Source organism: Channa argus, chromosome 17, assembly GCF_033026475.1.
Source record: "Channa argus isolate prfri chromosome 17, Channa argus male v1.0, whole genome shotgun sequence".
NCBI lineage: Eukaryota > Metazoa > Chordata > Actinopteri > Anabantiformes > Channidae > Channa > Channa argus.
The window spans coordinates 22,433,433-22,460,700 of record NC_090213.1 but is presented as its reverse complement, the minus strand read 5'-3'; the positions used below and the strand labels follow the sequence as shown (position 1 = coordinate 22,460,700).

The following is a 27,268-nucleotide window of genomic DNA, read 5'->3' as shown; positions in this document are numbered from 1 at the left end:
TCAAGCACAAGTATTTTTCAGTACACCTTACCGATTTTAACTCTTCCTCGCTCAGGACCTTCCCCCATCACAAGGATGTTAGCTGGTTTCTGAAGGAGACAGAGAAATACTGTGTATAATACAATCCATTCAGTGACACTTTGTGACAGTAGTTTAAAACACCTTGCATATTTTCAGTGGCCTTACTGCCTTTTTTAGTGAGCGAAGTACACAACCACATGTGTCAGCTATGTTGCAAGCATGTATTTCTCGTGGCATAATGTGACAGCTCACACAAGAATGCAGTAAAATACACCTGGTTTTGGGGTGAGGACAAACAGAAATCCTAAAAGCTTAGTTAACCTACTGACCTACATCAAAGTGAGATGGTGCATGAGAGCAGAGGATAAGAGGATAAACATCCCTGAGGCAACACCTGCAACCTGGGAACAATTCCTAAACTTTTTATGGTAACAAAATTGGCCATACAAGATTTACTTTCTACAATCCATCAAAAAACAAACAAACAAACAAAAACTCTTGCCCTTCTATTCTTCCTTCTATTCTATGCTGCAATTTAGAACCAATTACTCCATTGTCTTGAGCACATATCCTTTATAATTTATAAAGTTATTTACAATCAACTTAGTTCCCACTTGGAGAAATTCAACATCCTGGACACACCACTCAGCTCTAAGAGTTATTAGTGATTTGTTCTTGCAGAAATTACTGAACTTTAACATTTGCAAAGAAAAGCACTTTATAAATAATAGTCGATGCATAGCAGTCTAGAAGACACCAGTTACTGAAATTAGATTATATTCCAATATACCAATATACCAATATACCAAGAAATTATAAATCTCAAATACCTCTCAATTAACTGGCAAGCCATGATAATGATATGGTGAAGAGGATATAAATTTAGCATAAACTTTGTTCCACATATCCAGCACTGTGCATTACCACCAGTAGAAATAACATGAAGATTTTTTTTTATGGTGAGTTAATTGTCAATACAGAGGGCCAAGAATATTGAGTAAGGATGAGTGGTAGTCTGAAGGGCCAGAGATTAAGATCTGTTTTGTTCTCATCTTACTGTGGTAAACCTTCGGCCATCTAAGTCTTTACATTCTTAATGCAATTTTGAAGGTAATTCAGGCAGCTCAGAACCCAAGGTTTAATGGGAGGTACAACAGTTTTTGTACAGTTTTGACACCAGTGTTGTCTGCATAACCATACATGTGGGTGCAAAAGTTTGCTTAAAAAAGTCTAAAACTAAGATTATTTCACATCACAGTTCTAATGCACAATTAGATATTGCCAATGTTCCTTCATCAGAATATAATTAATAGTTCATTTAATTAATTTATTAGGGGGATGCAAACTTTTGTACTAATGTAATTTTAACAGTTTCACTATAGCTTTTCTTATACACTCCTTGAACATTTTCTGCTGATAAAACAACAATTATAATGTATGTGCATCATTATGGTGTTTGGTTTGGGTTAAGTTTGGATGCCTGTCTACTGACATGTAAGGGAGTTATTTTTGATCCCAACTTAAAATTTGATAAACAAAACTGTTGTTGCCACTGGCTTCTTTGACCTGAGATCTTTTAAAAAACAAAAATGTATTATTCTGTTAAAGATTTAGGGCTTTATAATCATGATTTTATTTATCTCATTTTGATTATTGCAGTTCTCTTTATGTATCAGTCAGTCAGCATTATCTTGTCCGACAACTTGTTCAAAATGCAACGCTGAGGCTTAACACTAGCAACAAGAAGAAATATTATATCTCCTCTGTATTTGCCTATCTTCACTGGTTACCAGGAAAGTACAGAAGTGATTTTAGATCATTTGGTTTGTCACCAGGCTACTCTGAGCTCATTATTCCTATTCAGCCTTAAGGCCCCTAAGATTGGCTGGCCGATTACTTCGCTCCATTATCATAAGAAGTCAAAACGAAAAGGTGAATGCACAGTTTCTGTTTCTGGGCCCAAACTGTGGAAAAGGTGGCCCCTGTGTTAGAACAACACATGAGTATGTATTGTTTTTATCTGATGCTTTCTGTGTTCTCATCAATAATATTCTAATAATTGTGTAAATCTGTAAAGCATTTTGGTCAACAACTGTTTTAAATGTGATGTAGAAATAAACTGACTTGACTAATTCTGTTTGGATAAAATATAGTCCTCCTTGAGGAGTTTACTAAAGGTTTAAAGCTGCAGATTTAAACAGCTGAACAAGATGGAAACTCAGCACTGACATATCCCTTATAAAGTAAACTGTGTTAACTAACTAAAACTAAGCAAAATTTGCACCTATTTGGAGTCTTGTTTCTGGTCACCTGACACACCTGAGTCTCCACGTAACAATAAATACACATTTTTTTGCTGACCAGATGTTTTGTTTTACTGCAGTGGTTTCTTTAAACATTTTCCCTGAAATCAGCTGCCTGCTGGTAATGGAAACAAGGTCATGAGAGCATGGAGAACTACCCAAAAATTTAATTTGTGGGCCGTAAAACCAAAACCGTGGAAGCACCCCCTAGAGCAACCTGAAATAGGAAAGAATTCCTGTCGGCTTGTCAGTAACAGTGACTCCATTTACATGACACACAGCCAACATTGTCATTAGGACACTTGGAAAGTCAGATTAACATAATTTTGCACATTTTGAAATCAGGGGAGAGAAACAGAACACAATAAGAAATATTAGGAACTTTTAAAGTAAAAATGTACTTGACTAATGTATCAAAAAATGACCATTGTTTTAGCTCTGGTTTGCCAACATTTGCCTTTACACACCCAGCAGTCATCAAGTGCAGTAGCATTGAACATTTAATAAATGTCATGCTTGTACAGTAAAAAGTCCAATATTTACTTTTCCCTTTTTCTCTCCAGCCTCTCTTGAGGGAAATACATGTCTGTTCAGCTAGTGAAATGCATCAATACGCTTACCAGGTGATTGCAAACTTTGTCTGTAATGAGGTATTGGGCTGGTAATCTGAAAAAGAACAGTGTGTCAAAATGATGAGTTCGTGGGTCATAAAAGCATACTCTAAACAGGTGTAAGGGGAGTTTGGAGATGAGTTGAACTTTCTGTGGGTTTGTCACCATGTAACAGCATTTACATAACACACAGTCTAGTGGTCTTTAATAACAATAAATACTGTTATTTGTGTTTTTACTGGAAAGAAGTGAGCAGGATACAGGCCTTACTGCTCTTCAAGTATAAGATTTGTTTCCAACATATAATTACAGGTTATGAGCACTGTGTTAGCATTAAATTACACAGCCAAACCCACCTACACATACTGGCACATTTAATCAGTGGGAAATGTCACAGGACCCATGCTTATAAGTTGACAGTTTATTTCTAATGTAGTATCTGCTTGTCATCAAACAGTCTGTCGATTCTCCCTGGGCTTCTGGGCAATGTGGACCCTCTGGCTACGCAGGCTCAGATATGTCTGGCAAACCTGTCTTGTTGCTATAGAAACAGCACTAATAATGAGATCTATTATTAATGCCCACAACGTGACACGCAGCAAACAGCAAACACAAAAACAAGTGTTTCTTAAAAGGCCCGAGAAGTGCAGGCTCACCAGCTCCTCTTTCAAATTCTAAACTTGCTTCCTCACCATATTAATTTTTGCAGTGTGGAAAAAAATTATTATGACTTCAGTGTTTTGTGATAACTCTGTCACTGAAGGGACAAGCCGAAAGCCAAGGATTGATGACTTCAGTGTCCTGTAAGACACCTGAGTGAGAGTCAGTGCATCTTAAAAATGTATGCTGTCATGATCCGACACTCTCGTTCACAAAATACTGAAAGGAAAGTGGGTTTGCCTTCATATTTGACCCAGAACAACTCAGTTCAGCATGGAAATATCATTGCAACAGCTTTTATTTAGCCAGAAATCAAGAGTGTAAGTTTTTATGCGCTTAAAAGCATTTTCAGGCCGAATGAGCAAATATGCTTGTTTCTGCCAATTGCAGCAAAATACTGAAAGGAAAGTGGGTTTGCCTTCTCTCTTTGTTCATTTTTGTATCTTCTCCCCTGGTTTATGTTTAGGTGTTTAGGTGAACTACGATTGTTAGTTCTTAGTCACTAGTTTTTGGTTACCCGCTGTTTCTTCCTTGTTTGTCTGCTTTTCCGCCCTGTAGTTTTGTCTAGTCGTCCCTTGCTAAATACCTAGTGCTGCAGTCTGAGTTTATTCCTTGTTTCCTTGTTTATTTTTGTAGTATTACCACCGAGTTTGTTCCTGTCTTGTCCTCTGTCATGGGAACGACGTTGTGTTAGTTTTTCCCTGTCTTGTTTAATCTTGAATAAAGTTTAGACTACTTACCGAACCCCTCTCGCCTTGTTGCTCTTGGGTCCACCTTAAAGACTAACCCTGACAGAAGCATAACAGCAGAGTTGGAGAAGCAACTGTTTCTAATACAATTAAAGATATGAAAAAAACATTACTTGATGCTAGCAACATTTCTTAGAAAGTTGGAAAAGGGGCATGTTTACCACTGTTTTGCAATAACAGTGTTAAGTAAAACAATTGCTTTAGCTTAATATTTTTTCTCACTTTTGCTAAAAACAGAATTTTAGCTGCTCAATAGCTCATTTTTTTCCCATCATAATGCACCCAACATTTTTAATAGGTATCACATCTGGACTGCACACAGGTCAGTTTAGCACCCAGACTCTTTTACTACTGAGCCATGCTGCTGTAATACCTGCAGAATGTGGCTTGCCATTGTGCTGCAAAAAGTATGATCTTCCCCTAGAAATAGATGGATGGCAGCATATGTTCCTTAAAAACTTGAGTAAATGTTCATTAATGGAGGTTTTGCAGATGTGAGGTACTCATGCTGTGTGCACTCATGTGCCTCCACAATATCCCAAAAGTATTTGAAAAAGCCAGACGGTCCCTCTTCTCTTTAGCATGGACCACAAAATGACCATAAACATTTTTTCTAAATTTTACTTGTCAGAACACAGGACAGTTTTCCACTTCACCAGTCCATTTAAATTAGCTCAGGCTCAAAGGCATTGGCATTTATTAATCTGGTGGGTTTATACAGTATATGGTTGTTTCTTTGCATGGTAGTTTGAACTTGCACTGTGGATGCAGAGACAAACCGTGTTCACGGACAATGGTTTTTAGACGTGTTTCTGAGCCCTTGTAGTGATTTCCAATACAGGCCTGTATCTGTGTGGGTCATTGGGGGGCTCTTGCCTATCCCAGTTGTCATTGGGCGAGAGATGGGTCCACCCTGGACAGGTCACCAGTCCATCTCAGGGCAACAGAAAGACATACATTCATCCACACTCACACCCATGGCAAATTATAGATTCACAAATTAACATATCATACATAAAGGAGTAGCCAGGGAGAACGTGCAAACTCTACAAAGAAAGGTCACAGCCAGCCTGGGCGCGAAGCAGCAACCCTATAGCTGTGAGGCAGCGCTAACCACTCGCCTTATTCAGTATTCAATTCAATGTAATTAAACTTTATTTGTTTTGCACCAATTTTCAAACATTTCGTGGCACTTTACATAATAAAGACTATAGAGATGTATAGAGAAAACGCAACAACTCTGAGATATACACAAATTTTATTCTGATATGTACATCAAATTGTACTATACAACTCAAAAATCGGACTTCCTCTTAAATTCAACCAGTGAAATCAATTAGTTACAGCTGGTTGTTTTTTTAAATGGATCAGGAGCTGGGGGAAAATAAACACATTCCATCCCACCAAGGGCAGCTAAACTCAACCCTTAGGGAGACGGCCCTCTTTTACAAAACCATCTCCATCTTTGTCTTAAAATTAGGCCAGCCAAAGGCAAACCTCTTAAACAGGAATGTGCAAGTTGATAATCAGGCTATCCTGAATTTAAAAGGTCACAGCTAACCACAAAGCCAGTTAAAGTGTTGAGATAATGAAAAGTATGAACTGAGCTGGCATGACCCTACATGACGTCTGTACTGATACTAAAAGATCATGTAGACACATTGTGTTGTGGCAAAGCATTTGCAGTTCCTTTCCAGGAAGCTCGTTTTGCCTGCATAAATACAAAAAAAATAAAAAATAAAATAAAATTAATCATTTGCATTTTATCTGCGGTTTGATGACTTTGACTTGGTCGCTTTTAAATTGCCTTTTTCTTCAAATTTATTTTTGGTTACTCTTATACAACAAACTGAACACATTTATTTTGTCCTTTCGGCTTTTCCCTTGACTTCAGGGTCGCCACAGCGGATCATTGTCCGCATGTTGATTTGGCACAGTTTTTACACCGGATGCCCTTCCTGACGCAACCCTCCCCAATTTCTACCAGGCTTTGGACCGGCACTGCACAGCTGGGGAGGGGAATCGGCTGTTAGGGGTTACTGAACACAATAGTTGATCAAATGTGTTTTAACTGAGCAGCATGTCAATACATTCAATAACCTGTTGAATGCCATTCTGTGTATGGCTCACTGGCTATCATACAGTAATCTTTTAATAGCTGGGAGAGTCTACAAAGCACTGACTGACTAAGAAAGAAGCTTTGCCTGCAGTTTTTTAGCCACCTACTGGCCTATCCATTTATTTTAAACTCTATGTTGCAGTTTGCACATTAATTGTAACCGTTTCATTCATATTGTTTCCTTTATATTGTATCATTTTGATGGGCCAAGCAAACCCTCACAGAAAACCCCAGGGTCAAATCCAGGAGACTGGAGGCCTCTCTTGCAGTGGGCAATAACCATAACTGTTAGGCTAGATGAAGAAGTGTTGTGTTTGGCAATGCCTAAAACTGCATTGAGCATTAAAAAAAAAGAACATCTGTGAAAAGTGATGGAGGCAGTGTCATGATTTGGCTGCTTTGCTGCCTTGGACATGGCTTGCCATCAGTGATGGATGTATAAAAGTTGGACAGGAAGATTTTACAAGAAAATATCAAGACATATATCCATGAACAGAATGTGGATCGTGGCACAAGAAACAATTCACAAGCAGTACAACGAAAGAATGGTCAAGACAGAGGAAATGTAATGTTTTGCAATGGCCAAGTCTAAGTTCTAACTATTATTACAAAAATGCTGCGGAAGGATGTGAAGCAAACAGTTCATGCAAGGAACACGGGGGGGGGGGGGGGGGGGTCGTACAAGTTACCAATGGCATGGATTCACATTCATTTGCCAGAAACAAAACTTTAAAATTAGATTGTTTTCCATAATAAATAAATGAATAAGTAATTATATCATTTTAAATTTTGGATCACGTCGAAGACTTTCATCATGCTGCTGGTGGCTCTGTCTGCCGGGCTTTGCAGTAGTCTAGACAAGATGTGACCAACCCCTACACAAGGAGTAGGGTCTTATAGGGTCTTATGTAAATGAAAGTAGTTGCCCAGTACGGAAAACATTTTCTTAATAAACAGAGCTGCCTCAGCTTCATTGCTGCTTATAAGATGAGAGTAGAAACATCATTTTTCAGTTTTTCTGAACTACTGACATCTAGCCTAGCCACATAGCTGAGCCTTACATGAGCCCTAGACTGCATTCAAACTGAATTTCAGTATGTGAAAAAAAACATGCAGTCCTTCTCTGTGTTAAATGCAGCTCAGACTAGTTCATATTAGTAACCACTTAACAAGGGCCTTGGCTACAGTCACTTACAGTTAACCCGACAGTCACTTTAACAGAAAGTCAGGAATTCACTAAACAACATTTAAAGTCCTCTAAGTACATGAGGACAAAGATCCTGTTACCTGACAACCTAAATTAAGACCTCTATGCAGAACTCCAAGCACTACAGTATGTCTGGCAAACTGCTTATCATCTGGTAAATACAATCCCTAGGGAGAAACCTGGTGTTCACTTGCCATTATGGGTTTTTATTTTGTAGATTGATAGCAAAAACTACTTTCTTGCAAGAAACACAACATAGAAAAATGTGCGAAGGTCTGAAGTGACTGAAACTAGCAGAGAAAGCTGTCCAGTTGGTCTCATACAGGAACCAGTTGGAAGACCAGATTCCTTTATAAGTGGCACCTATGGGTGAAAAATGTATGGCATTTATAGACTTTACAATTTTCCTGTAGTTAAAATGTAATTTTTTTGTGAACTGTGTAGTTTAGTCACGTACACACAGGATGTCTTTCTCCATACGTGGAAAACCCCTGCATGACTGAATGACTCAATAGATTGAAACTTGACATTAAATACCAAAATACCTCAAATAAGCTTGTAAAATTATTTATTACATCATCAAAATCACCATTACTTATTATTTTGTTGTCTTTTTTAGATTGTAAAAAGATTTTTCATTGTAATACAACTTTATTTTAAATCAGTTTCTCTCTATACCTGTCATAGTACAGCTCTGAGATGTGTCAGTGGCAGCTGTAACACCAATATTTTCTTTTTCCTCCTCGTCCTCTTACAATACTGATAATGCCCCACTTCCTGTGTTTTGTCTTAAGCCCAACTTTTCAGTTGTTCAGCCTAGTTCAGTAGTTCAGCCTTAAGCCCAACTTTTCAGTTGGGCTTAAGGCTTTACAGTGTGTAAGTCTTTTTTTTTAATTCTTTGGTATCACTTTTTTGAATAAATTATGCCAACATGGAGTAGGACCTGCTGTCATGTCTAAAAGTTAGTACCCTCTTTAAAATCTATGTTTTTGGGTTTAACTTATCTGATCATAGTGGTTCTAACTTTTAGGCAAAAACAACCTCAGAAACACAAAACAAAACTTCTTTCACTGTGCCATTATTTATTTAACATAAGTCAAATCAAACAAAACAAAAAAAAAATATTGGCAATAATGCACTGCTATAATAATACCTCATTACTGCTTCCATAGGATATAAGAGGAAGTTGCAGCCAGGTGCTGCTGATCATCAGCCCTTGATTATTTGATCATTAGCAGGTCTGTAGACATCTATAACAGCGGACGTTTTGGCGGTTTGCTGCTCTGGAGCATTCAGGCTTGTGTTAACACAAAGCCAGGAGAGAAAGACATAACCAATGGTTTTTGATAAGCAATTGTTGCTGCACGTCAATATGAGAAGGGTCAAAAAAACTCGAATCCATCCTAAGTTAAGATTGCACAATACTCAGAGAAATACAAAAAAACCCCAAGAGTTCTATCTTAGGAGTTGTCAGGAAAAGTCTCTAATGTCTAAAATTTAAAGGGGTAATAATCTGGGCTTGTCTTGCAGCCACAGGACCTGGGCATCTAGCAGACATTGAGTTGACGATTAACTCATATACCAGAATGTTTTATATAATAATTTTTGGTGTCCCACAGCTTGGTCAAAACTGGGTCATGCAACAGGACAATGATTCAAAGCAGGCCAGCAAATGTACATCATAATTGCTGAAAAATAAAAGAATCAAGGTTTTGGAATGGCCTAATCAAAGGCAGGCCTTAACCCAAATGAAATTCGGACCTTAAGAGAGTTGTGCATAAGCAAGTGCCCAAAAACCCCAATGAAGCAAAACAATGTTGTGAAAAATGAACAAACAAAATTCCTCCACAACAATGTAAGATAATGATACGGTCATACAGGAACTGACTTCTTCAAGTGTTTTTGTTTGTCCTCTCGGCTTATCCGTGAATCATAGGGGAGGCTTGCCCATATTATTATTCTTTTTGGGTTCATTTATAAAAAATAATTAGCAACTGTTTGTTGTTTTTGTCCGAGTTTGTATTTGCCTAATACTAAGACTCACTACAATTACCTGATTTTTATGTTTTTACACAAAAAAAAGTTTAAAAGTGGGTAACAACTTTTGCACGTCTGTATTATGCAAGGATCAAATGGTCATGAAAAACGCCTTTTCATGAAAGTATGAACTTCATCAAACATTCAAGAAAGTTTAAAGATTTAGTTGCATAGGAACCAATGAATCACCTGTCAGACCAAATAAATTCTCTTGGCTTATTTGTTCTAGGTAAATTTGAGCTGGAAACAGGCTGTTAATCAATAGTGTGAAATGAATGACATCACATACAGTGGAAGGAAATGATGTACAGAAAACAATCAATTTTTTTTGGGCTTTAAACTGTGTGGCGACAAGTCCATGCAGGGTTTAAAGAATTTTATCTTTAAATCTTATATTCGATGTTCATTACTTCCCTATTTAATCACTGAATTTAGCAATGTGTAAATGTGTCATTCTTAACTGAAGAATGATCTGCCCAGTGCTGCTGACAGCGAGGAAAAGACACGCAGTTATGTATATGATATAGTAATTTCTTCAGACAGTGACTGTTGGTACATCTAAGGTCTGCTTTTGCATTGGCCTGCAGAGCTGCTTATTCAGCATCTTGACTCAGCTAGCCATGCAGGGCCGTGTACTTGGTGCTAGCTAGAGGCTGTTACATAATCCTTATGGGGGCGTAGGGTAAGGGGGTGGGAAAGGCTCGCCAAGCACCTCTGTGATGGGGGTGGGTGGGACAGGGAGAAAGGAGTGCAGCAATGGCTGGACAAATGGGGGATGGGCTGTATGCAGTGGTGCAATGGAAAACACATGCCTGCTTTCTGCAGTGCAGAGGTGGAGCATGCTACACACTAGCACAATATTCAGTTACTGTATGCTACAGGGCAAGTAATATAGCGTACTGAAAATGCACCTATCTCTACAGCCAAACACCCCACAGCAGATGACATGTCTCTGTGTTGCTCCTCCTGTTCTTGTATTACCTACATACATGATGGAAAGATGATGCATTTGCAGAGTTATTAATGAGACAATAAGCTACACACCTGCACAAAAAACAATAATCCAGCAAACAAGACCCACAGGCAGACCCTTTACAGTCCTCTGTGGCCACAATGGCAGGAAACCCTGGCAATGAGACAGCAAAATAACAGTACTAACTGAAATACATCAGTGCAGCATCACAATGAAATCCTGCTGCCGTGAAAATAGTTATAAAGGGCCGGAAGAGTTGGTGCAGAGATAAGAGTGGTGTGACCTTTAGGGGGAAAAACACCCAAATAGCTTTTGTAATGGCTGGACATTATTACATTGTGTGAAAAAAATAAAATAAACAATTTCACTTAACAACTGCAGTTTCAGAGTCCTGGAAATGTTCATGCTGCCTTACTGTCACACTGTCATGACTTACTGCAACATTTGAATAAAAAGAGATCACTACAACAACGGACATCTTTCAATACAGATGGGGACACATGCATCAAGATGCGCTGTGAGCAACCATGACTACTGTGATGTGGTGTTTTTACACTGTACAATTATTCATACTGCTTCAATTATTCCTCCTGACAATATCTAAAACTGATCTGCTTACCAAACAGTGTTAAATATCTTGTAGTGGAGATCTGCGTTTCTGCATTTCCTATAACTGTTTCAATGTAACAGGTTACTGCTGAGCTAATAAAGACTAAATATACAGGGTTTTTGCCGGGATCACTAATTTAAAATAAAATTAGTAAAGACTGTTTTAATACAACACAGAATTCATATCAAAACCATTTTCATTGTCAATGGAAAACAAGTAGGCACAATAAGGCCTATACCTAACCTTTTACAGAATTTACAGAAGGGTTATTGAAAAGGTCCTTAAAAATTATATAATGTAAGAATAAAATAAATAATTCTAAATAAAAAATATTTATTTATTTATTTATTTTTTATATGAGCAAAATTACTGAAAAGAAGGCTAGCTGTGGTTTCAGAAGACAAGTACGAGTCACCAAAAGCCCGCTCCAAGGTCTTGGGCTGGGCACACTTGTTGGGGTACTCTCCTCTCTGGTTGACCTAAATACCCCATAAACCAGTTGATTCTCTGCTGTACTGATAGAGACCAGAAGGAGAGAACATGTTTTAAAGTTTTTCATCTTTTAAAATCATTTCATTGGCTGCTTGTCAGCTTCCATATTTATTTAAAAATTCTGGGACTTGTTTTTAAAGCATGTCATGGTCTTATAACAGCATAAATGTCGGACATGCTTCCAGTGTATTAACCAGTCTGTGGTCTCAGATCCTCCGGCTCGAGTCTTTTAGTTGTTCCAAAGTGAAGGACAAAAACTTTTGGTGAGGCAGTTTTTACTGTTTACGCTTAAAGCTGTTGGAATTGTCTGAGATTGAGGATCTAAGAAAAGGAAGTGTGGATGTTTTTAAAAGCAAACTTAGAACTCACCGATTAACCCTGTCTCATTTGCATTAATTTATATTGAATTTATTTACTTTTACATTTACATTTAGTCATTTAGCAGACGCTTTTATCCAAAGCGACTTACAAGTGAGGTACAGGGCAACAAAAAAATCTAAGTCAAAGTGAAAACATCAAAGCAAAGTCCTATCAGAAAAGTGTTCACAGTTCACGAGATGCAAGTGTGAGAAGGAGCAGAAAGGATTTTTTTTTAAAAGAGATTTAAATGCATAGGAATATCCTGTTTTCAGCAGTTTTTTCAACATTTTTGGAGAGAGTCTGTTGAGCATGGAGAGTTTGGTAGCTCCTTCCACCATCGTGGGATCATTGCGCAAAAAAGTTTTCCTTGGTGTCTTCTGTGCGGTGCTGGGACCACCAGATATCCTTCACTGGCAGACCGCAGTGGGCGGGAAGAATTGTGGACTTTTAGATACTGTGTGTGTATGTGTGTGCATATTCTGTCATTTTCTCCTACGGTATGTTTTAGTTATCAATAATCTTGAATAAAATATACATATAAAATATATATTTTCCAGTATTTTATTTCTTTATATTAGTCTCATTGTCCTATAGTCTCATAATATTATTTTATTGCCCTAATTTGATGAACCTTGTTATCAACTTTTAGTGCATTTTTAATCATTTTTACTCTTTTTCTGTTTTATTACCCTTGTTTGGTATGCATTTTAATCACTTTTTCAATCACTTTAAATTGCTATAATCCATACGAAGGTGCTATATAAATAAAGCATAGTAAATAGCTAAGCTCCTCTTTGCTTAGAATAACTATTTGACTTTAAATGCATTGACTTTATGTTTTTATTTATCACGCTGCTACTTAGCAATGTTCTGCTAAAAACAAGTCAACAATGGCTGAGAGTTCATTTACTGAAATGGGCCTCAATATATAACATATAAACATGGTTAACATGTTATCAGAGTCAATGCCTGACATAAAAATAGTTCATAATCAGAAATATTTCTCTCATTTTACATACAAGAGCTTCTTGTGTCCCTAAATGCTCAGTTTTTATAATGATTTCCATGATTTATTTGTAACTATGGCTCAGTATTTTATCCTTTCTTCAGTAATACACTGACTTTTTCACAGTAACCAAGCAAAAACAGCCTTTGTCCTTGAGACAGCTTTTCTTATCCCCATTTTCAAAAGGAAGGAGACATATCAAATAGAAGGAACAATAAAGTGAGAAAAATATGATCAAAGCCGATTCTTACACTCTTGTTGAGCCAGGTTCAAACAGAGGTTGGCATTATTGGGTTTTTTTTTAGAGTGGTGTGTGCATCTATTTGTTTTTTTCCACAAAACCCACACAACCCTTAAAACCAACAACGAATTCTGCCTATTAACTGTAAAATCTGTGAATCCTGACCCTGACTTGGCTTTTTCTTCTGCTATAGATGTCAACTGTTGTCGGAAAACAATTAAAAACACATAAGTGAGCCACACTGTTGCTCTGGTTGACACATAATTTCCAAAAATATGGGCACTGTAGTTTATCCATAAACAGCTCTACAATTTAACAATGGTAAATGCTCGGTAATAGCACTTCTACCTATTGGCACTCAAAGCGCTTTACAATGCTTCTTATTCACCCATTCACACTCACAATCACTTGTAGGGGTGGCTGTAGATCAGTTGGTAAAGACAGTTGTCCATGGACCACAGGGTCATTGGTTCGATCCTTGGCCCTGACTATATGTCGAAATTGAAGAGGGTTGCGTCAGGAAGGGCATCCAGTGTAAAAACTGTGCCAAATCATCATGCAATGATCTGTTGTGACCCTGAACTCATGGGGGGAAAAAAACTCATACACTCCATAAATAACAATTCCTCTAGTTTAACTAAGTTCCCAACTATTGTCTCCCACAAAGAAATCAATTTAACTACTGTATGGATCCCCTCAGCACACACCCATGATGGTGTAGCTGTCAGGCAATGATGCAACTTGTCGGTTGGTGTCTTGGCCAAGGACACTTTGACATGAACAGGACATTAGTCTGAAGGCCTGACTAGGATAGTAAGACCAGTGTGAAATTAACTTGTACAACAGGACTACAGTGAGTCTTCTCCTAAGCATTTACCGGATGTCTCCTGTCCGATTCTGGGAATGACCTGCTTATTTCACCATCTGAGACTGGACTAAATCCCTCAGCACATTTGTAAGTGATTGATATATTGACACAGAAAAAAAAACAAAAACTATTTAGTGCCTGCAGAGATACCCCATGGATTATTCCAAATCACCAGGGAGAGACAGAGTGTAAAAGACAAAGCAAGTTTACAGATCCCTGCTGGTTTACATAATGTGATGTCCAGCCACCACAGGAGCACTAAGGATTGCTGAGCATTGCGTAACAGTGGACAACCTGATTCAGACGCTGTGTGACGGCTTTGCTGACTGACTTCTGAATGTAGTTTATCCTCTAAGAGGTGTATTCAGAGGATCAATCAACCAACAGCCTAGGTAACCTTTACTCAGAATTTTTAAACCATTCCTTGTTTGATGAGTATTATCTGCAAATAGCCTCCCTGAGGATCATCTGACATTAAAGCAGTGTTGGTAGTTATCAAGTTAATGTTCTGAGACATAATCTGCTGTGTTGTGTTTGGTTATTTCTGCTCTTTTCTGCACAAGCAAAGGCACCAATGTAAGAGATTGAGAGATCAGAGTGAAGAAGTCACACATACAGATGGGCTGTGGGAGTTTACAGTCAGATATGAGACAGAGAGAAAGTAAATAGTCCCAATGCTCAGATATCAGAAAGAGCTGATGTTTTCCAAGAAGCTGCCTGTAGTCAGGATTAATGCCTTGAGGTTAATAACCTGAGGTTAGGCATGAGCCTGACTGACTGCATGATACAGGGGGTGACTGTGGCGCAGGAAGGTAGAGCGGTTGTTGTTGGTTCAATCCCCAGCTCCTCCGGTTACATGTCAAAGTGTCCTTGAGCAACACACTGAACCCCAACTAAGTTGCTCCCGGTGAGCGTTGGCCAGCTGCGTAGCAGCTCCCCCATCGGTGTATGAGTTTGTGATTGTGAGTGTCAATGCGTGAATAAGAAGCAGTGTAAAGCGCTTTGAATGCCAATAGGTAGAAAAGTGCTATATAAGTGCAGAACATTTACACTACTCCTCTAACAGAAAAAAAACCCAAAAACTCTTAAATGTGGATTATTAATTATCTCTCTCTTCTAAATCTCTGTCAGTAAATGACCTAATAAGCAATTCTCAATTCGATTTATTTTGTCTCACTGAAACTTGGTTGCAGCATGAAGAATATGTCAGTCTAAATGAGTCAACCCCCCAAGTCATATTAATTATCATGTTCCTAGATGCACAGGCTGAGGTGGAGGAGTAGCAGCAAATCTTCTACTCTAGTTTACCAATAACCCTAGACCTAGATATAGTTATAACTAATTTGAGAGCCTTATTCATAGCCTTTCATACCCAAACTGGAAAACTCAGAGTTTTTGATTGAATTTTCGGATTTTCTTTCTGATTTAGTGCTTAGTACAAATAAAGTCATAATAGTGGGTGACTGTAACATTCGTGTAGATGCTGACAGTAACTGCCTCAACACTGCGTTTAATTCATTATTAGATTCAATTGTTTTTTCCCAAAATGTAAGTAAAGCCACTCACTGTTTTAGTCAATATATTTTTCTTACAACTCTCTTCTGTCTGACCATTTTCTAATAAAATTTGCATTTACAGTAATCGACTATACAGCAGTCAGGAAAAAATTCCACTACAGCAGATTTTTATTTTTATTTTTGTCCTTTCGGCTTATCCCGTGAGTTCAGGGTCGCCACAGCGGATCATGGTCCGCATGTTGATTTGGCACAGTTTTGACGCCGGATTCCCTTCCTGACGCAACCCTCCCCAATTTCTACCGGGCTTGGACCGGCACTGCACAGCTGGGGAGGGGAATGGGCTGTTAGGGGTTAAGTATCTATATGTTGAAGGGACACTTCAATACAATGGAAAGTAGTATAATTCTGCCGCCTCACTATGAAAAATACTTGATAGTGTTGCCCCTCTGAAAAATAAGGTACCACAGGCCTATAAGGTAGCTGTAATTAAACCACTGCTTAAAAAACCCTGTCTTGACCCAGGTGTTTTAGCCAATTACAGACCAATATCTAATCTCCCCTTTATTTCTAAAATCCTTGAAAAAGTAGTTACAAAGCAGTTATGCAACCCCCTCTACAGGAATAATTTGCATGAAGACTTTCAGTCAGGATTTAGAGTTCATCATAGTACAGAAACAGCACTGGTAAAAGTCACCAACGATCTTCTCTTGGCATCAGATAATGGACTAGTCTCTATACTTGTTCTGTTAGATCTTAGTGCTGCATTTGATACCATTGATCACAACATTTTATAACAGAGACTGGAACATGAAATTGGGATTAAAGGTACTGCACTATGTTGGTTTAAATCTTATCTATATTATAGATTTCAATCTGTTCATCCTCCTCATTGTCATCCATCCTCCATGCACACAAATGTTAGCAATGGAGTTCCACAAGGCTCTGTCTTAGGTCCAATACTTTTTACTTTATCAATGTGTCTCCTTTAGGCAATATTATTAGAAAATACTCCATACTATGCTGATCATCTGATCAGTTAATCAAGCTTCAAACATGCCTTCAAGACAGAAAGGCCTGGATATCCCACAATTTTTTACTTCTAAACTCAAACAAAACTGAAGTCATAGTATTTGGGTCCAAAAATCTCAGAAATAGGATGTCCAACCATATTGTTACTCTAGATGGCATAAGTCTCTCCAAGGTTCCTTACAGTAGTCTACAAGGAACCTTGTCTCTTACATAAAGTTCGAAATGGTCAGGCTCCATCATATATAGAAGACCTCATAGTACCATATCATCCCAGTAGACCACTTCGATCTCTAAATCTCTGAAAGCTACTGGTCCTACCAAACTGCCCGATGTTTTGTTGTTGCTTTGGTTGTTCGTTTCTCTTCTTTCTCCAATTTCCACTCACCTCAACCGGTCAAGGCAGATGGCCACCCACCCTGAGCCTGGTTCTGCTGGAGGTTTCTCCCTTAAAAGGAGTTGTTCCTCTCCACTGTTGCCTAGGGCTTGTTCGAGGGGGAATTGTTGGGTTCTCTCAATACATCTTTATAGTCTTGACTTTATTCTGTAAGGTGCCTAGAGATGTCTGTGAGTTAATTAGTGCTAAATTTTCAACCAGCTTAGCCAATCAAAATTGTGTTAATTATATTCAAGCAACACTTAATTTAGTTGCAAAATAGTTTCTGTACATGCATAAGCTTTGGAGTTTAATCCCTGACATTCTGCCTACATAACTGGAATTTTTAAAAACACAACAAGAAGCCCTGTGTTTTGACTTCAGCCTGGCTCTCAGCTGCAGAGTACAAAATATCCCTCTAACCAAAGCATTGTGGGAAAACTGAGGTGGAGAGCCTTTCACAGGAACCACGAGTGCATTGGAGCCAGTCTGAAGGGTAGACAGGAGTCAGACAACATCCATAGTTCAGGACGTTCTAGCCCTAAAGCATTACAATCACAACCCTTCAGACAATCAAAATCATAATAGAACACCACACCCAGACAAAACAAAACAGTCTGAAATACCATGGCTCTGCTAGTTGGAATTGTTTAGTGTGACACATGTGGCAGGCAGTGAGAGACAAAGTGAACCTGATGAGAATAATATCTTCTAGGCTATAGATATACAGTAGATAGGTTTACAACTAGCTCCAAGATAGCTAGCAGCCAATGAAGAAATGTGTACATAATTATTTTTATTAATCTGCAGACAAACTACAATACACTTACTTCAGCACTGGTAGCACCTCAGAAATAAGCTGCGCTTCTTTATAAAAAAAAAAATGATTAGCTATTATCTGTATAACTTGTTTACTGAACAATATATTTATAGAGGACGTAAACAGCTACAAGATGGAGTACAGAATGTGCTTGTATGTGCGACTGTAAATGGAAACTGGAACAGTGAATCTAAGATAGCTGCTCACCAGATCTCTGTGGAGCACCCAGTTAGCATGGAGGTAATGGATCCCATCCAGAATCTGATATAGGAGAGACTTCACCATCCCTCTGGGCAGCTGCATTGGCTTCTTATTGGCCTTGGAGGCACGGTGGAACTTGATGATGTGCTACAAAACAGACAAAGATTTCAACTCAGTTGTGCATGTGGAGTGTAGCATATCTATTAATTCAGACAGTGTGGCCACAACATTCACAAGAACAAAAGCTTCACATACTGGTAAATTAGGTAAACTATAATCACAGGATTATATTAGCAGCTGGTGGAACCCAAAAGGTTTTTTGAGTTTACAGTATACCAGTTTAGTATATACAATACTAGGCTGAATAATCAAGACCAAGAGCTAAATGAATAAGTTTAATTTCCAAGACTCTTTGGCAGTTTTTGAAAAAAAGAGAATTTACAAGGGTGGCTACTATGACAAGCAATAAATCATTGCAAGGAATTTTACATAGAAAGGTGAAGCCTTTACAGGTGTGCTTTGCTTAGCATAAAAAATAACTACCTGGGATCTATCCAGAATCAGCCTACCAGCACATCTAAGGGCCATGACACACCAAACCAACATCAAAGAACTAGTCGTGGTAAAGGCCAATGGAGAAGTCGCTTCACATTTCGTTTTGTCTGGACAAATAATTGGCACTTGAACACATCACAAAGACAACAGCCGGTGGCCACGTTGCATGCAGGTTTTGCAATTGTGTGAGTGGTGCATAAGGAAGACGACCTGGGACAATGAATATATAAACTGTAAACAGCGTTAGCTCCACAGATTTCACACCACAGATGGTTTAGAATTTCTTTTGAACTGAAAAAATGTGTGGTAAGAAGTTTTAAACTGGACTGGTGTTAATACTGTTGTCTTTTGTCATGCACTAAATTGCTCAGATTAACAGCCAATCACGTTCATCCGAAAAGCCACCAATGGAAATCCGACTGGTTCATACAGTGAAGGATACACCACAAAAACTGGGCCCAAGAACACTCTCTGACAGCCTGGTGTTGTCCAAGTGTGTCACACCCTTAAAGTTCACAGATTAGAGTCCATAAGAACATTGATGTTTTTTCTTAAAGCTGTCTAACTTTTCCTTTAACATCAGCTCATGACCTCACTTGCTACTGGGATTCATTGCATTGACAGTCAAATACATTCCTTATTCTGTTATTGTAAAACAATTCCTATCCACCATGTGAAACATCATGTCCCAATAAACAATGGTGGAAAACTGGGTAAAGGGTGAACCTAATTAGTGACCCTGGCACAATCTAAAAGTATTCAAAGAGGAAAGTCTCCAGACAACCAAGGATTTATTCAGGCATAAATGGAAGTGAAACCCTGAATTTATATTAAAGCACTTTTTAGATATTTAAAAATATAAAAATATTGATAGATCAAATCTTCCTTCCACAGTATTATCTCAGTGGCATATTAACCACTAAAATGTGTCTTACATGTCAGTAATACAAGTAAGTATACACAAGAAAATAAAATTAGATGTCTATTAGTCACATGAATTTGCATAAATACACCACAACAATCTCCATAATGACTTTATTCAAACATTAAGAAACTTTTTTGGTACAAAGACTAATATAATATCTGCCACTTTTAGTAAAATAAAATCAGGTTTTCTGTGAAAACAATAAAATAATAATACCTTGCATACATTGAAAATATCAGTTTACATAATGGGAAATACATACTGTACTGGTAAATGTAGCTATGGCGTAGAGAAACTCACCCAGAGATCATGTTCAGCGTAGTCAAAGAGGAGCCAAACCTTTCTGTCGCTGTGAGACAAGAACACTTTCTGCAGGGCAATCACATTTGGGTGTTTCAGTTCTCGTAACAGCTGAAAAAAAGATTCAGATTCGAGGTTAATGTTTGGGACACCACTGCAAAAAATGTTTCATTGAGACATCCAAAATGCAGAGGATGAATGCTACTAATTATGGCAAATTAAAAGTCTTAGCTGCCAGCTTCCAGTTTTCAGTCGATACTGAGTTTTGATGTTGCAAGAAATGTCAGCAGATTCAATCAGCTGTCACTAACTAATTAATTTTGAAATAAACTGATACAAGGTCTAAATAAGTCTGTCAGTGCATAAACCAGATTGTTTGTTTCTGAACAGGGCCTTTAGGATATGCAACAAGGAGCTGTTAAAAATAAGCCGAAGTACCATGTTTAATCAACATTTGATTAAAAACATGTTAAAAGCATGTGGTCTGTAACATGTCTTCCATGTGTGTTGTTTCAGTTACTTTAAGCTACCTAATATTGGGAAGTGCATTTAATAAGACTGGGACTAAAAACTACATTCAGTGGATCTACTACTCCAAGCTGCCACGCTTTAAAGTTCAACAATAAATAAAGTACAACAAAATGTGTAAATGTCAAAATGTATTTACTTTAATTTTCCTTTTATCCTATAATACAGTGTATGTAAAAACAACTTGATTAAACATGCTTTTACAACATATAAGACACAGTACATGTGCACCTAGATGTGTGCACGTGATGAGGATGGAACCACTTCTATCTCACTTTGAGTAAGGAAAATCTTTGGTATATAATGTGTCTTCACAAATAATTTATTACGCATGTATATTCCATCAACAAGAAAGTGAAACTAACATAATAGCCAACACAGCTAATTGGCAAGAGAGGAAGGCTGCTTTTTTCAGAGCAATGCAGGCAGCTCTTCGATGCAGTATGCAGCAGCATTTTGTCAATATTAAATAGATGAATATTTAAATTGGTAAAAAAGAAAAAGAAATTAATATGTGTCAGTCAGTGATAATTTGAGCTCAAAGGAATGACTGTATGGGAAACTGAAGGCTTTACATTTCACCTACATTTTCCCAAATCTACCTGCAGCAATTTAGAACTGGACTATGCAATACTATTATTAGACCTATTGATTGGCTTTATTGCTCAACATACGGTCCATAAACACCATGTGCTAGAGTTCAGTCCAGTGAAACATAATATAATTTAAAGTACCATAAAAGTAAAGTAAAGTACCATAGCTACAGACATTCAGTAGTTATGTGTCCAAAGTTTTATTTATTTTTTAATAGTAGCAGCTTCAACATGGAAACATCTAATGTTTTCATTTATCAGTGAGCCTCTGGCTGTTAGAGCAGCTGAAGGCCTAATGGAGGTTAGCAGTGAGTTAGCTACATAATGGAGGAATTCGGTCGTGGATAATGCTGCACACTGCATTATCACTGAAGGTGCCCCTCTTTCTCTCTCTTTGTAACGACGGCACTTAAAATTGTTAAACCCCATTGACAACTAGGAGAAAAAGTCCTGCTGTCTTTGAGGAACGTCAAGCTTACTGTAGGTGTCATTGGTTAAAACATGCAGCACCCAAACCCATATATATATGGAGTATATATGAACTGGAGGACACAGACCATGAAGAACGAGCTAAGGTTTAGAAATACCGCTAGAAGCTGGTGTCTGGAAGAGTGATCTGCTAAACACTGAAGGTGCTTGTAACATTGTCCTGCATTTGTTCGTTGCAAATTTTTTCTATACACCTACTTTGCAGTGGGGGTTAAATAATTTTGAGTGTAACGGTAGTTCACAGTTTTCACCCAATCGCATTTGCAGAGTGTAATTTGCTGACCCATCACAGACAATCTATACTCATATTGCCCTTTGAACAGACCTCCTTAGGGTGTTCGGTTTGGGAGGGGGACAGAACTGAAATATTGAACAGTGAATCAGGCTGAGTTTTTTATTTATAAAGCCGGTCATGACTTTACTTCACCTACAGATACATGCAGAAAAATACAAATACAGATGCTCAGATCCTGGGCTTGCAGATTTTCTTGAAATGTCATTAAGTTATTTCTATTTAATTGTTAACCTTCTGTTTTAGCTGCTATATTTGTTGTCACCCTCAGGTGACTGTTCTTTGTGTGCACTGCTTCTTAGCAGCAATAGCCTCAAAAAAGTGCTTCCAGTGTCTTTGGATGAGACCTGCACACAATTCAAGACAACTGCTTCAATTAGGTCATACTATAAAGCAAACACATATAGTGGTTTCTCTTTGCTCGCAGACACATGTGGACTGTTGAAATGTTTCTATTCATAATGCATTCAGGGCTATACATATGCAGAGTTTCAAATTCAAATGGTAATTTAAATGGAAATTTTAAAACAATGTGTTGCCTAAGAGTGCAAACAACTAAAATGAGAACATAATGAAAAAGAAAAAAATAATCTGAATGAGACACTTTAACTCATTTGGATGAGATCTTGCAGCTGACTTCAACTTCACATGTGATGACTAGCTAATGTGTTTAAAGGCTAGGCCGTTCACTTCCATCAGCTGTTACAAATTCTTAGTCTACAACAGACACGAGACACAAGTCTTGTCTTGGACACAAGAGTGAGTAAACTGTCGACAACTCATGTAAAAATGAACTGTTAGTGAGGACAGTTCTGGAGGCAGACAAACCCACTTTTCATGCAAACAGAAACTGTTGCATGTTGTTGTACAAAAACAAACATTGTGACAACCTTGTTGTTGTTTTATGAACAGTAATTTGTGTTGAAATGAAAAAAATTGACAAAAATAAAATTAGTAGATCCTAGTGAGGAACATCAGGGACTGAGCCTACATAGGAATATTTATTAATGTACAACATTTCAAATGAAGACTGAAATGTTGGGAATTAATACTGCAGTCCAAGAGAGACAGTGTGAGTGATGTTTTAGAGCCTTTTAAAGGTAAAACATGTAAAACAGGGAAAGCTTGTTAAGATGTCATCAGACTAAAGACCAGAATCTTTACACATCACACACAACATATAATCTTCTCTGCTTACTGTCAGCACTAATTGCAAATTGAGGCAGACTTGAAAAGACTAAAGGTGGAGGGGGAACTGTTTCCCAACCTAAATGGTTCAGTATGTTTTTAAATGAATTCATATGTACATGTCGGTAAAAATTCTCAGTCATCCAGGTTTGGTTATCCAAAGATTGAATTATGTCAACTAGACTTCTTTTTCTTGATTAGAACCAAGAGAAAGAAGTCCGGTTGACATGATTCAGTCTTCAGAATTGTACATGTCGTGCAGAAAATCTTTAAAAAATGTTAATAGTAATGTCCTTGTCAACATATAGAGGGACGAGATGCCCAGTCAAATGTTGTATGGTATATTCAGACAAAAATGAGAAGAGCTGGAATGACAGCTGACTAAAGAGGGTGTGCATGTTGGTTGGAAATATAAAAAGTTAACTTTGCATGATAAAATGGGTGATGATGCAAGATGCACTGGAAGAATAGTGCACCTATAATGCAATAATGTACTGAAAGCGCTCCTAAAATAAACATTTGTCCATATGTAAATATCATGCTTGGTCACACACCCTGAAGCATAAGGCAACAACCACAAAAAACCTTGTCATTGTCATGTTGTCATTTTGTAGCTATTGTATGTAACTGAGACAAATCATAAGGACACGAACATACTACTGGATTTGAAACAGAACATTTTTCTAACCAGGAGGCAGATGCCTCCTACAACTTACACAAAGACCAAGCAAGTTACTTATATTTTAATGATTTCGAATAGATATTTAGAATTATCAAATACAGTTTACAATTCATTGATTGTGACAAGAAAACCAATTGTGTAACAAAACTCTTGCATTTCTACTTCTGCTGTACCCACAAGGGTGTTGTTAGCCTTAGCGTGGAAACGTGACAGAAAGTGGGAAAAAATTTAAGCGAACATTAGAGGAATTATTTGCAGACAGTTTAATTTCACCCTCAGATGTAAAAGCGAAGTCTATGCACTACCAGAATCGATAAATCCATAATAGGGCTTTGTTGTAATGAGCTTTAAGCTTAAGGTTTGAACTGTAAAAGACCAAACCAACAATTAACTAATCATAATGCAAGTCCTGTGTAGTGGGGTTATGGTTATATAGAAACTTTTTTATGAGGTCCCATTTTATCTGCTCTTTAGTACATACACAAGGACACAGATGAATGCACACGAGCATGAATTGAGATGATGCACAACAGCCAGTGGTTTTACATTAATAACTGCTTTTCCTGACCACATGCCTTAAAGACCAGTTTATACATTCCACATCCATGTGTGTTCTACTATATCTGTGATGTAAATTTTGTCTTCATCCAAGTCCATGAAAGTCAAGACAGATTCTACTTTGACATGCATGTGCTCCCAAGATATTTGCATATGCAGACTGTCCACAGTACCAGTGGACTGACTGCATATCTGATAGAAAATTAAGGTCAAGCTGGTTTCATACACTGAATGTATGTAACGTTTTACTGACACTGTTCATGTGAAATTGTTTCTTGTTGTTAAATCAAATACAAAAAACAAAGAAGTCTATGTATCTGAATGAATAACTAGAAAAAAGCAATCACCAAAGGTCAGGGAGAAGATGACTGCTAGCAAGGAAACATGAACATACACAATGCAAGACAAACTTTTATGTTGTCTTTGCGAATGTTTAATTTAAGGAACAAAATACACTCACCATGTTTGTCAGGGCTCAAGGTTACAAACAATGCAATTTGGTTATATCACTGAGCATAAATATACGCTTTGTACCTTCATACAGTATATGTAAGACAAACACTGCAATGATTATTTTTATAAGCAATTTTTCTGATATTCAGTGTCTCGTTGGAGTTGTCGCGTGCGCACAAACACACAAATTTTAACCCTTTTCAAAAACAATTACTGTAGTTTTTCCATATTTAGTTTTGTTTGAAATACATTGTGTGGAGTACTTTTACTTCTATACTTTGAGTAAAATGTAGATAATCTCCTTAGTACTTTTAAATGGTAAATGGTCTGCACTTTTATAGTGCTTATCTTCATATTGGTAGTCAAAGCACTTTACACTGTTTCTCATTCACCCATTCACACGCACTCACACACCGATGGGGGAGCTACTGTGCAGCTGGTTAACACTCACCGTGAGCAACTAAGTTGGGGTTCAGTGTCTTGCTCAAGGACAAATCGACCTATGACCGGAGGAGCAGGGGATCGAACAAACAACTGTGGGATTAGTGGACGACTGCTCTATCTCCTGCAACACAGTAAGTAACAGTGACTAAAAGATTTAAAGTGGAACTTGTAGTGGCGAATTTTTTAGGCTAATACTTGCACTTTTACTTGAGTAACCTTCGTCCTCCATGACAATATTAAGACTACCAATGTTAATGTTGTAGCTGTACAAATAAAAGAAAAATGGCTGACTGTAACTTAGTAGGTAAGGGAGTTGTCCACGGACCACAGGGTCAGTGGTTTGATTCCTGGTCCTTCCTGCACATGTGCCAAATTGTCTTTGGGCAAGACACTGAATCCTACATTGCTCCCTGTGGGTCAGGTGAGCACCTTGAATGGCACCCACCGTTTGTGAGTGTGTGTGTGAATGTGTGTGTGTAAATATGTGAACAAGAAGCACATTGTAAAGAGCTTTGGATATAAATGCAACATAAGCAGAACATTTAGTAAAAATATCTCACATTAGGTGTGGAAACTCGAGTATGTTTAACATTTTTTAGGTTGTCTTCTATTTTAACTATTGATTAAAATTTTTAACTTATCGACTAACAAACCTCCTGTTTCAGTAAGTAGGAACAACGAAAAAGCTAAATTGGCATAACATGATTGTAATTCATTGTAAAGAATTCATTAAAAACAGTTCAGACTTGGTTATTGTTTGTGTGGTTGTATGGGTGGTTTTCCTTAACTAGACATGTTGGTGCATGTGTTACAATAATGACAAAGCAGGTGACACTGAACGCACCAGCACAAACACCATGGCAGTTGTTTAATTACTTATTATCAACAGCAGTACGAAATTACTAAAATGTGTCCTTGTATTGGTAATACAAACACTGCTCTGTCTCACAAGATTGTAGCAAAACAGCACACAGCAGCTTAAGCCCTGATACATTACCATATGTAAGGCATATACTTATCTCCAGTCAAATAAACATATTTTTATATGGATTTACAGTGTTATTTTCAGTGTTTGCAAGCTGCTGGTATAAGAACATAATACAATAACTTGTTCTGGGAAACTGGCAGTAGGCCATAATCACACGTCTGTATTCCAGGATTTTACAGCAGAAAGCTGATTGTTCTGTGGGGAAAAACATCTACATGCAGAAAAAGTTGTGGCTCACTTTACGTGCTCTTAGGCAAAGGTCCTTTGGGCTGTGCTTTAACTTGTGCATGAATGAAGGACAGTTACAGCAGAGTACTAATTGTCATTGTATTGAACTTTTAATGCAGCAACAAGGTTCTGATCATCATTGAGGCTAAAATGCTAAATGCATACTTCAATATGGAAAATTTAAGGTTTTAAATTTAAAACTTAAGTGACCTGTTTTAAAATCCTTAAAGGTTTTGGCCATTTTGTAAAGTAACTGTTTCATCATTTTCATATCCCAATAACACAGTAGGTGGATCAAAAAGATAAAGTGAGAAAGTGATTAAGAAAAAAAGGCTGTTTGTCCTCCTCCTGAGCAAAATAGGTCATGCTCAGAAAGAAAGTACTAACTGGACAGACTCCAAATATTCACAGCTAAGCCAGATTCTGGCCTGGACTGCCAGTTTACCACTAAAGAGGCTTCTTAAGACCCAAATGTTGTTTCAGGTCACTGACCATCACATACCACTTGTAAGCAGCTCCTGGAGTTTCAACTTAGTCTGCTTCAGGATTTGGAAAGAAAACATTTACCATAAACAATTTTAAATCAAACGGTTGACTGAGTGCACCTATTTTTACCTTTGGTTTTCCAAATCTGAAACCAGTGAAACATCTTTTAGAAACTAATGCTACTTACTGTAGTAATTGAAGCTGAAACGTAAGCAAATCATCCACTTTTCTGTGACCATAGCCACTGTTCCCACTTCTAGCTGCTTTAACATGTTTTCAAGCAGGTTATACATTGAATTTTTTTGTCTCATTTCTCAGTTATAAAATCAGTTTACTGTGATATTTCACTGACTAGTATTAAC

The 27,268-nt window shown here is 37.7% G+C and overlaps 1 protein-coding gene across 2 annotated transcripts in view; it reads right to left on the bottom strand.

Moving 5' to 3' along the window:
• Positions 1-27,268, bottom strand: part of cdk19 (cyclin dependent kinase 19) — a 60,435-nt gene that overhangs the window by 15,574 nt on the left and 17,593 nt on the right. For both annotated transcript variants that reach the window (XM_067482100.1, XM_067482099.1), the window contains exons 3-5: positions 19,978-20,088; positions 18,204-18,344; positions 32-89 (exon numbers count right to left, since the gene is read on the bottom strand). In XM_067482100.1, coding sequence (XP_067338201.1) covers positions 32-89; positions 18,204-18,344; positions 19,978-20,088 — 310 coding nt within the window. The remainder of the gene's footprint in view (positions 1-31; positions 90-18,203; positions 18,345-19,977; positions 20,089-27,268) is intronic.